The 12,787-nt window shown below is 43.8% G+C and overlaps 1 protein-coding gene across 4 annotated transcripts in view; it reads left to right on the top strand.

Moving 5' to 3' along the window:
* The window catches only part of LOC115378794 (partitioning defective 3 homolog), a 392,369-nt gene that overhangs the window by 269,370 nt on the left and 110,212 nt on the right, over positions 1 to 12,787 (top strand). For all 4 annotated transcript variants that reach the window (XM_030079303.1, XM_030079300.1, XM_030079301.1 and 1 more), the window contains exon 17: positions 7,010 to 7,158. In XM_030079303.1, coding sequence (XP_029935163.1) covers positions 7,010 to 7,158 — 149 coding nt within the window. The remainder of the gene's footprint in view (positions 1 to 7,009; positions 7,159 to 12,787) is intronic.

The raw sequence follows: 12,787 nt of genomic DNA, 5'->3' as shown, positions 1-12,787 counted from the left end.
TTGTGTGTGTACTCTGAAAATTAGATAATTGCCACCTCTAATATAATGGATACAGCGCAGTTTGGTCCATTACATATTTATTGCATAATTGATGATTACTGCAGTGGTTGTTTATGGGAAGCCTCTGGACTTCAGTAGAGAATTTCAATGTCACATGGTCCACATGGTGATTTGGAGGCTTTGAAATCCAAAGAGAAACACTGAAAAGTTTTTTTTGGCATGAAAATGATCCAAAAAAATGACTATCAGGACTTCAAAAATCCAGATCATTCCAAGCTTAGTGTCGGTATTAAAGCACAGGATTGGTTTCAAAGGTACTTTGCAACTCATTCTTCACTGCCAAAGACTTAGACAGGTATTATTTTCAGTTTCCCTTTGCAGACTTGTATGTCATGCTTGTGCATACAAGTCAGAGCAGAGACAGGAGGCAGTATGTGCTAGAGGAGGGCAGCTGAGCTATTCTGCATGTCCTCAGCTTTGATCTGCCCCTTGTGTCTTGGTATCGTCCAAGGGCCCATCACCTTCCTTTGAATGCAGTTAGGAGACAAGAGGAGTACTTGTCTCCCTTCTCAGACAGGCAGGACGATGAAAGAAAGAGAGGGCGGGAGGAATGCATGGAAGTCAGATATAGAGCAGGCCTGGACTGGCTTCACTTCCACTTGATTCAGGGAGATTTCTTTTTTTTCCCTCAAATATTTAAACCTTTTACCACAAGTTTGCCATATGCATCCAAATTAAGGAACAATCTGGAAAGAATGCTCGATTCCGTCTTAGCAGGTCATTCAGTCCCATATTCAGTCTTAAAATCCCACTTGTTTCCATAGCAGTTTCACTTGTTGCAGGAATTTTTATGGAAACGTGCGTATGTTATATATGTATATGTTGAAACAAGGCAGAATAAGGCCAATCAACCCACTTCATTCAAGAAAGTGCTGTAAACCAGCTGACTAGTATTGGAATCAAGTGGGATTATCTCATCCCACTGGCAAATTTTATTATTTATTTTAAGAAAAAAACAAGTCTTTAAGATTGAAAATGAGAGCAATGTAGTAAATGAGTTGCACTTTTCATTTTGAATTGACTGACATAGAATGATGGGACCTCAGTAACACACTTAAGAAAATCAAGTCCAAAAAGGAGGAATGTGGTTGTTGGTGGAAATGAAGCAAAAGTATTCTCCTCTACCCTAGTTGAGAAGAAATAACCTTTGAAATCATTTCCTCACTTTGTCCACTAGGGTCGCTGTCACTGCCCTGCCCCGCCCTAACTGGAGGGGCTCCCATGGCTTGGAAATCCAGCTTGATGTAACTAACAGGGGATAGGAGTCAATTCTCATTACGGTGGGAGACAAAAGAGAAAGGGTACAGCTAGAGAGAAAGAGAGAGAGAGAGAGAGAGGGAGGGAGGGAGGGAGAACTAGAGTGTGTCTTTGTGAGATGTCACAGGTGGATACATCATTTCCCAGACAGCTCTGAAGCAGTCTGTCAACTGGCAGAGATAGAAAAGAACTCCAGACAGACATGCGCACGCATACACACAGACAGGCCCATACACACACCGCTGCAGAAACGCCCTCAGTCTCACGAGTGTGTAGATACACATTGGCTGGTAAACAATTTCACAAATTAACATATAAAGTGGAAAAGGTCCACATGGACACGAACAAACAAACTTTCAAACTAACATTGCAGGCAGCCCTGCCTACTTCAGTTGACTCCCTAATAGTCTCTATCATCAGTAATGTAACTAAGGATCAGGAGTGGTCTGTTAAGCATGTGTGTTTTTCCCTTCAAGCGATCAGCATAACTGCATTGCGTGAATGTGCACATCCCTCCACAACACTCACAGGCAAACAAATGTGTATCCAGATGTATATGCATGCATTCACATACTAATACACACTCAGTTTCATCCATAGCAATTGTCCAGTGAGGTCACTGATGACTTTAAAGCACGGATAAACACACACACACACACACACACATACATAGACATACACATACTCAAGCACACATAGCCTGCAGGCTAATTCTTCCTTAAATGCTAATAGTATCCTCTAGGTTTATGAATATTAACCAATTCTCTGTGGTGAGCTGTTGCTACAAGCTTGTCATACATGCTGCCATTTCCATGCTCACCTTGTGTGTGTGTTTGTCGACAGCTTGCAGTGTTGTGTGTGTGTGTGTACATGCGTGTGTATATCTGCCCTACCGTGCCCCACTGTGACAAGATTGCAGGTGAATCTCAGCAGGAGTGAGGCCAAAGTAACTCGCACACACACACACACACACACACACACACACACACACATATGGACCACACTGCCTACACACACAGCCGCCAAGCCAACTGTTTGCTCTCTCCCTGTCTGTTGCTCTCCCAGTCGGCAGACAAGAGGAGTCACTCCACCCAAACTCAATTAAAGCATCCATACACAAGGCAGAGGGAGGATGGAGGGAGTGACACAGGAGTTGTCAGACTGACAAAGACGTCTTAATTGATCTTCTCTCTCTCTCTCTCTCTCTCTCTCTCTCTTGCTCTCTCTCGCTCTCTCTCAGGCTCTCTCTCTTCATCACAGTTAAAAGAAGATTATAGCAAATCTCAGGTGCAGCTGCTGCTCTGTTTGGAAGCACTGGAACCTTTTTTTTTTTTTTTTTTTTTTTTTTTTTTTTACATTCACTATAAAGCCAGATGTTTCATGGGCACACTAAAATTCTTCAAGTAGGAATGTCCTAAAGATCACTTGTCAATCAGACAGGGTGTCCAGTACTGTGACATCTACTTCCTCAGATTTTTGGTTGGTAAAGTTAGAGTGTCTGTAGTTCCAGTAACAACTCCACCCAGCCTCAAGTCATCAAAACACAACAGTGCTGCTGCTTTTAGGAAAACCAATGTGGACGACTTTATTATTGCGATGGAATACTGAAAGTTAACTTTTATATTGTAGTGGAAATACGACTACAAGCTTTGCACTCATTGAATGGATAGCCCCCACCCCCCTTCTTCTTTTCCACAATAATCAAGGACCTTCTTTATGGCTTTTACTCTGTATGGTGGAAAAAGGTCATAAAACATCATAAATCTGAGTTAAAGAAGGCAATTATAAAGATGCAAGGAAAACCTCTCTGTAACTTCACCTTTTTTCCTTGAAAACTGTGAAAATCTAATCGACCTTCTCGTCAAATGTCCACCGGTGCACATACCAGCTGTACAGACCGCTGCGCAGATTTCTCATGCAGGGCTTTATGCGATGACTGAAGGCAGCACCAAGCTTTCTGGCCCACTTAAGCATCCATGCAGTCAACTGGATCAGCCCCCTCCGAGCCTCAGAAGGCCCATTTCAGGAGCACCTTACTGGGCATCGCTCTGCACCTCTTGCCCCCTCTTTGAGGCGTAGAAACCAATGCACCAAACCCCCTGCTAGTTTGGTCAAACCGAACTGCACTTTTCTAAGAAGCAGAATGCTTTGAGACTTACCTCTTTGGTGTCATTTTAAAACGAGGGTAAGGAGGGAGTGGAAAAAAAGGAATAAAAGGAAGGAAAAAAGGAAAAGAGACATAAGCCACAGGGGTAAATTGTGAGTGCGGTGGGCTTTTAGCGCACACCACTTAGGAACGCCGCCAATGTGCAGTTTGACACATTTAACTTCCTGCGAGGGAAACAGAGACAGGAACAAGTAGATGTAAAATGCAAGTTAAGGCGGTGGATTTGCCTGTGAGCAACCCTCCGCGCTAGTTAATTTTGGATGATGGGAAGACTTTGACCGGCAAGGAAAGCATCTGCTCAGAGTAGTGAAAATTGCTTTCAAACTCTACTGAAGATGGAGAGATGAGGGAATGTATTATCCAAATGGATTGGGCCCACTATCAGAAATAGGCCACAGACATGGACCGTATGGATGGACTGGCAAAGAGTGGAAGAGTTTCTGCCGACTTGGTCATATGATCATGCCTGCGCTTTTATTTTATTATTTTTTTTTTTTTTTCACCAAAGACATTGCTTTGCCCAGTGGATTGCCTTCAGATCAATACCGCCTTTTATAGACCCAGCTGTCCAGTTAATATTCCTTCTATTAGCATTGCTTTCCACTATCCACTATCTGTGAGCATGAAAAGCATCTGTATCAAAAGAGGAACACTCTGAAACTGGTATCTCATTACAATGGCAAAATTAATAGTGAGTGCGGACTAAGTGCATGATCTGTGATTGAGTGCCTCTATCACCATTAATGGATATAGTAACTGTGAAAGTACTTTTGTGTGCCAGGGTTAACTAGACTTTAAGAACATAGACACTCGCCTGACTATTAATGCCAGCTTCAGTCAGGCTGTTGCCAAGGGTGACACACATAACGTACCGCGTTAGGCTTGCTGGGTTATGTCTGATCTTCACTAGTGTGAAACTGGCATGGGTGTGAGTTTTCCCTTGGACTGTTCTGCTTTCTCTTTCTCCCAGCGTTTCCTTGTGTTTTTGGTGTCCTGGTTTTCCAGCGCCTTCTGTGTCAGTCTTGTTTCCCCAGCCCGGCTTCCTGCACCTGCCCTGAGTTTGACTCTTATTCCTGATTGTTCTGTTCGTTCCCCAGTGTTTCCCTCAGCCAATCCTGTGTTCTCAGTCTTGTGTTCCAGAAAATTACAAAAAATGTTTTTTTGTTTCAGTCAACAGCATGTACCCTCAGTGCTAATGGGAATCTTCCAAAAGTGACATAATTATACAACCACCGATTTTATTTCAACTTATAATTATGATGTCATCATAATTATTGGGCAGTGTAACAATGATGATAGTCCAGTTACTGGTAAATATTCGAAATCAATGTTGTGATAATTTTATATTACTGAACCATATTGACTATATTGCCATATATTCTATTCAGTAAGTTGGCCAAAAGACTGTACTGCACTCATTTTTCTGTCACACAAAGGCAGTGACAAATGCAGTGATCTGGCTTTCTCTCTCTATAGGCTTTGGTTTAGATTGTGCATGCATTGAGAAGCCTTAAGGGTGTTTGTGACTAGTGGGCTGCATGTGGCAGGCCAGCCTCAGCAGTAACTGGACAAAGGTCCATGTAAGCTGGCGGGAAATATCCCAGCCAGCCCTGTGTGTCCTCCCCTTGCCCCACCTCTCCTCAACCTTTCCCTCATCCAAGCCCTCCCACTGACATCCCAGCATCCTCCACCCTGCAACCCTCCAGCCTAACCCAGAACCCCGACCTTTGGGCGTTTAGTCACAGCTCTGCATGAACCAGAGTAAAGCAGAGACAGTGTTAAAATGGACTGCAGCTTAAACCAACAGATCTGACGTCCCGCTGAGTGATCTGACGCCACCGCCGGGCTGTCCCTCTTACTTTACTCTGATTGCCCACAGGTTTCTTGGTGTTTTTTCTCAGACAAGCTGATTCACCCCAGCTGCTTGTGGCTGTAATTGCTCTCTTGAACACTCACACACTCAACCAACCAAGCCTCTCTTTACCTGTGTGGCGAGAGTGTGCAAGCTCCCACCCGCCGGCCTCTCACTCTCTGTGTCCTGACTGTGGCTCAGACACATTAGACTGAGTGAAATCTGAATTCATATTCAAACCCGCCCCCAAAGCCTTCGCCCCCACGCTGTCTCAGCCACTCTCCGACAGATGACATTTGTGGAGACACAAAGAGAGAGGACAGGGTGGTTTTTGTATGCTTCCAGTGATGAGAGGAGAAAAGCGAGGGATGATAAATGGATGAATAATACATCTGTGCTGTCATTCCTCTCTTCCTGCCCCACCTCCTCTCCTTCCTGTGTCGGCGGAGTTGGTCCCGGGAGGTGGTTTGATCCTAGTTTGGATTGTCAAGTGTGGTCGACAGCAAAGTGACGGCTCGACGGCAGCCCGTTGGTGACACAAGGAGCCGCTCTTTTGTCAAACGGGGTTGACGGCCCGAATGATAATTGTTTACATCCAAGCAAGTGCGAGCAGATCTGTGTTTGCTGTTAAGTGACATTACAAGTGCTACAGAGGATTTGCAGGAGCATCTGCGCAACAAATTTCCTCTCCTTGCTATGCCACTTCAAAAAACATTCCCCCTGCAATAAGATGAACGTTCATCCATACAGATATGTTTACCTCTAGATGATGGAATATGAATCTTCTAAGGAACAGTGAAGCTACTGAATATGGGCAATGTGTGTACTTGCACATGTACCTATTCTTGCACAAGTGTATGCATGCACATACACTTAAAAGGACACTTCACGTATCCTAATAGTATCCACTCATGCATGCAGTGTTTATCTGAGCCCATCAGCACTGCATCTCCTGCTTTCTAACTTTCCTTAAATGGCGAGATTCTCTCACCTTAATTGTTAAGGCTGTCTTCGGTATGCAAATACCAGTGTCCCGCTCTCCCAACCTCTTTCCCCACAATCCCCTCCGATTTTCAATTAAGATCCAGACAGAGATAGGGGAGCTCAAAGGGAGCAGGCTATGGTGAGCCGGGCCCCACCACTGCTCCAGACGTGGAGGAGGGGGAGATATTGAGTGACCGTGACCCGAGAGGCATGCCTCACATCAGAGCCAGCCCTCCTTCCCATCTCCAGCCTGTCCTGAACTCAGCAAAGGTGGATGTGTCCTTGATTAGAACGATCATTGCAATGAAGGATTGAAACACACTGCACTGTATGTGTGTGTGGCTGAGTGTTGGACGGTAGTGTTCTTTGTTGTTTTTTTTGTAAGGCATTGTTTTTGGAGCTGAAGTCTGAGATATCAGTGTGGACATTAATAGATTAATAGAGATTTTATCAGCCAGTCTGAATTTGTCCTGTCAGCTTCAATATAACTGTGACCTGCTTTTGAACTGGTAAAGACACATATCTGTGTGGAGAGCTTATGTGAAAATATTAGAAAATAATGAGATCCTAAATTATGATAATTCCAAAGGTTAGGCTTTTGGAATGACCCCCAAGTGACCGTCTCTTGGCAAAATTATGATTGGGCTGTCTCTCTTTGTCTCTCTCTCTCTGATGTCTCCTCTTTCTAGCTCACTCAGCCCAGATGTGGACCCGGACAGCTCATTTCAGAGGGAGGGCTTCGGCCGTCAGAGCATGTCAGAGAAACGCACCAAGCAGTTCGATAACGCTGCTCAGTTGGACATCATCAAGACGCGCAAGTCCAAGAGCATGGACCTAGGTAAACACATTTCAGATTTAAAGCATATTCCACCTTCCTGTGACTTTCCAGCATTGTCCATCTTTTCTTACTGCGTGACTAAAGGCCAAATACTGAGGTAATGAAATTCCCACTCTCCTTCAAAAACAAAAATACATGCAAACACACACACCTGACCTTCCTCTAACCCCTCTTGCCAAAAGCACACCTCCTTCCAATTCTATCCATCCCCCACCTTCCCTTTTTTGGTTTCTATCGACCATGCCCCTACACCCAGTGGCGTGTTCATAAAGTACAAGAAGCAAGAGTACAGTGGCCTGTCTTGTGACGGGAATCCTGGTGAGGAATATATTCAAGCACAGGCATACACGTACACAGGCTCAACCATGCACACACACACACACACGTAAGCACACACACACACACACAGTCTGTATCTAGGGAGACTAGAGTGAGGAGACCTTAAAGCCTCTCCCCCCGTGGCTGAAGCAGACGCTGCCTCCTCTCGGATCACTGGCTAATCATAACAGATCACAGCCAACTCCATTCCACAAGGAACCCAGAGACCTGAAGAAAACTTTAACTCTCCCAGAGACTAGTGTAGGTGTGGGCCACTGCACTCAACTCTGTGGCATCCACCTTCCATATATTAACCTTGCCCTTTGTCAGGCTTCAAAACTTCAACACAAAGTCAATCGGAGAACTCTAACTTTCAGGCGTTGTACTACACAAAAGTGCTGCCAAGGAGAAAAGATGATCGTGAGTCAGCACACTCAGTGGATTGGTCTCTCTGACCAATTAGTTGAGTACAAAAAATCTTATCCATTATGTTCTTAGTGGCAATTAAAAATATAATTGGATATAACTGAATGGAGGAAGTGAGTAGAATGGACAGGAAACGGCGATAGCGCCATGATTGGGTTGTCGTCTTAGCAAATGCACGCTCTATCAGTGGCTTCAATCAAAAAGCTTCTTAATTGCGCCAAAGTGGTGTCAGCGTTTCTTCATGAATGTGATTAGTTATAGAAAACAACACTATTCACAAAAGAGAATGCTGTAACTCATCTGCTTTTAAGGCGATGCCTTCCTCCTGGGATGCCTTTGTCCTTTGAACTATGCGGATGAAAGGAAACGGCTGGTGTGATCGGCGTTTTACAAATCTCTATCACTGCTTCACTTTCTCGTACTTCTCTATATCAGCATGTAACTGTGTGTCATTAGATGTAATTTAAAATCACATTCCTTTCCTCCGCTTGTGGGGATCTTTGCCAATACAAGTCATAATCCATCACTGAGAACATTACAATGTTCAGATGCTGTTGGGAAATAACTAACTTGCTCTTCTCGGGTATTAACTTTTATAACTGACAGTGAGTTCCCAGATGAGTAATGTTTGAATCTATACATGGAACACAAACACTGTGGTCTTCGTTGGAACTGAATGCTACACATTACAGTTTGCTCAAATAAATCTTATTCATCCAAACAGGTGCACACTGCTGTTATTTACAAACTCTGACCTAAATAGGAAATTGTTTCAAAGTACAGAATATGCAAATTATTTGAATGAAATTATTACATCAAAGCCACACAATGGAAAATGGCCTGTGGATAATGTAAAATAGAGTAGCAATCAGTGAAATGAGCCAAAGAACAAACAACACCATTCCTTTAAGCCTCACCATTGGCACATTCACGTGTGTTAACTGGTTACCACCTTTGCTTCACTGTTAATGTGTTGAACAATACTATTGCTTATAGACGCTCTGGTTTATTGTTGCAATGGGTATGTTTCTCCCTCATTTTAATCGCGTTTCAGGTGCTCAGTCTCCCAAATCAGATCAGCAGATGGATTTCATGACTTTGAAGCCCATCACTGTTGAAATATGCTAAAGTGGTCAGACACCCCACGGTTCAATCCCATTTAGATGGGGAACAAGATTGAGTGCGGGAAGAAGAGAGAAGAATGGGACACACGGCAGCGTGTGCTGGCAGTAATACGTTAGCACATTCTAGCCGTGTTGCCTTGTGAGCCGCGTGATTGACAGGCGCATGGATGAGGTGTAATATCTCTTCCACTTAGATCATCATTCTAAAACTATTCAACATCTATCTCGCGCTCGCTGACTCCGTCTCACTCTGGCTGTGGCTCTTTCAGCGTTGCATATGCTTAAAGATGTGGTACATAAGGCGCTAACCATTCACACTTTTCTATGCTTTTTAACAGTAGCAGACGAGATTAACCGCACCACAGGAACCGGTGGAGGTAAGCAACTAGTTAGGGACCGATTTAAAGCAGGAGGTAGACTTGCTTTTAACTGCACGTCCATGTGCACATGATGGTTGCCTTGTGTATCCTGCGTCTGTTTGGAGCATTGTTTATGCACATCCACAAAAAATAACGCTGCGCTCCAAATGGATGCAGGACACGCGAGGCATCAAGTGTATAGCTGGAGTCTTGTAAAATACGCAGGCAACGCTGTGCAAGCACATGGTTAAAAGCAAGTATATATCTGGCTTAATATATTGTCGCCAATGGGCTCTTTTGGTTTTCCAGCTGGGTCCATGGGTCAATAATAAAGCTTGGAGAAGCAGTCCCTCTCTTTCCATAACCAACCATTGTTGGCTTTATGATTATGACACTTTTAGATGCGTATAGTGGAGGGTGTTGTTTGAGGTAATTGCAACATGATCAAAAGAGGGTTTTCATATTGCTGAGAGAGTTGCATGGCGTTGAATAGAGACTTGGCAAACATTCTGGGAACCTGCGCCATTGTGCTTGTTCTGCAGTGAATATGACTGAAGAAAACACTCATTACTCCAGGAGGTATAGAGGGCTAGAGGGAGCCAGCAATGGAGTGGCATTTGAAATAGAAAGACACTCATTGCCAGTTGGCCTCTTCATCTAGCTGCAATTAATCCATCATAGTTGGGCTGTTTTGAGCTCGGGTTGCAATATGTTAGAGTGCGTTCCATTCACTTAACACTGAATGACTTAATGACTGGGCCGTGACAGAGAGTGATTTTCAAAAGCAAACTCCTACCAGTTAGACATGAATGTGAACATCTTCAGGCATATTTGAAATAACTCATTCAATCAACGTCACCTCAGCCTGCAACATATTCAGAATGTACAGTATCATACAACAGAATTTTGTTCATATCCCAAGGTCTCCTGATTTCTATTGGAAATATATATTAAAACAAATCTTTTCATTGGCTTGTGCCATTTGAAGATAAGCACAAAGCATAAAACATCTGTGATGATTCAGCTAATCCCATATGTTTCTAGTTCCTCCAGTGCCATGGCAACCCACTGATGACAGGATCCCTAATAGAGATGTTAACCATAAAAGTCGGGGTAATGGCAATTCCTTGGTGACACATGTTCAGTGCATGGAGGACGTCCTCCGTTGGGATAATGATCCACAACTGGCAGAGACATAGGAGTCTGGCCGACCCAGGGATGCCATACTTTCAGTGGGATACCTGGACACGGCCTTCCCTAGCCACCTTGGAGACTATTTTTAACTTAATTACCCTTTTAATGCCCTGCTTAAAGCCCTGGCTCTCTGAATAAATTATATGTAATGGAGCCCCTGTCTGTACACAGATCTTTACATGCAAGGGCCCATGGTGAATAATGGCTTGGGGAGCATGGTTTTAGCTGCTCTAATTATACTATAGGCTCCTGCTCCTGTAATAACTGGTACTGATTTATTCATGGAGTTTGCCATACCTCCCCTTTAACGTTTAATGGCAATCTCTCTTCTCCAATTAACTATCCTTGGTTCCATCTGGCCAAGAAATATATTGGGCATTTTCGTCTTTGGCCATGATAAAATTCCAACTGCACTGTATCCCAATTTGATTTGATTTTCTTTTTTTTCTTTTTTTTTTTTTTGTGCATTTCATTTTGATGATTTTCATTTCTCCTCCAGACGTGTGAGGAGTGACAAACCCGTGTCTGTTTGCGATGGGGGAATATGTATTTTCATCCCTATGAATAAGAAGGGAATGAGTAGCAGAGGACTGGGGCTTCTGTTGTGTGATAGGAATCACATAATAGACTGGCACACAGAGAGCTGTCCGTCACACTCTCCCAGGAGAGCCGGGACGGCTTCTGATGAAAACAAAGGCAGCTTGGAGGCAGCCAGGGTCTATGGGGATCATCTCTCTCTCTCTCTCTCTCTCTCTCTCTCTCTCTCTCTCTCTCTCTCTCTCTCTCTCTCTCTCTCTCTCTCTCTCCCTTTCTCTCTGTCTTTCCCTTTCTGTCTGCTTCCCTCAGTCATTCAGCATGCTGACTAGAAACAATGGCAAAGGGGGATTGCGATGCGGAATACCGAGCGGGAGGATAATTCCCTGTTTCCGAGTACAGCAGGTGTCATTTATGTTCCAATGAACTGTTGCATCCTGTGCGGCTCTAACTCACAATCCCCTCTTGTCAAACATACACCCTGGCTTCTGGATGTCCGCTGTTGGCAGGTTTCACGCATAAGCTTCAAAAGCCACAAATTTACATGGCATTTAGACTGGGCTGATTAAGTTTCATCCACCCAGCATGTAAAAAATTATAGTATTTCCGTGCCACACCATATTTCTGCCTGCGTTCCTGCCTTGTTATTCATCTTTTTTTTTGGCTGTCCTCCTTTGTCCTTCACATAATGAGATTGCCCGTTTTGAACAAATGAATTTACATGATTTCTACTTGCACTCCGTCTTGGTCTTATAAGGCCGTGTATCTTTCACTGACGTAGAAAATGGTCACAGTGATCAGTAATGTTCCATTTCTTCCTGGGAGCTGAGCAGTAAAATGGATCTTCTATTCCTGCAACCAGAGAGCTCTTGACCCCCCTTGACATTTCCAGGGCACAGTAAAATTTCATTTTACTGTCCCCGGCAGCCTGGAGGCGCACATACAAGCTTTATTCACTAACTGGGATGTCGCGTTATAGGATTGGTGTTCGTTTATTATCAGTGGTACTTCCAGTGTTGAGTCGAGTTTCTCTCGGGATTGGCCAGTTTTATTGACATAAACAAGACAGAGCGGGGATTGGTGTGTAAAAGGCCTGACTTTGCCAGCCTAGAAATCCAACACTAATAGCTGACCAGCACTAATAGCTGACCTCTCGGCCTATCTGACCTCGTAGTCATGAGATCTATAGCTGCCATGGATGATAGAGAAGCACTCACCCGCTCACTTTGGTTACTTTGAATCCAAACCTAACAGAAAGGAAACAAAACGGACATTCATGTGGCCCTAAAGGTCATACAAGTTTTGTATAAAGTCTTTGCATCTTTATGCTAAAAAAAAAAAAAACAAAATAGGACGAAACAAGGAATCAGTCAGCTTTATACTTCCCTCCATGTGTCCTTTGCAAGTAGCTGTCTAGATGGCATGTGTTTGAATCGTGAGGCTCAGATGTTTGGCTAATCACTGGTGGAGCTGTTGCAGGTTTGCTTGGTTAAGGGATCAGGGAGAGATTAGCAAAGGAGTTCAGCCAGAGAAAGAGACGAGCTGCCACTGGTGAAATTATGATAACAGTAGCAGCACATATGGATTACTGCACAGTGCTGGCAGTTTACCTTCTTTTGTCTAAACTCCAGTCAGATGTAGCTTCACTTTTCCTGTAATAATTTTACCTAATTC

Source organism: Myripristis murdjan, chromosome 20, assembly GCF_902150065.1.
Source record: "Myripristis murdjan chromosome 20, fMyrMur1.1, whole genome shotgun sequence".
Classification (NCBI taxonomy): Eukaryota; Metazoa; Chordata; class Actinopteri; order Holocentriformes; family Holocentridae; genus Myripristis; species Myripristis murdjan.
The sequence above is the reverse complement of the archived record's forward strand: the minus strand, read 5'-3'. Positions and strand labels throughout refer to the sequence as shown.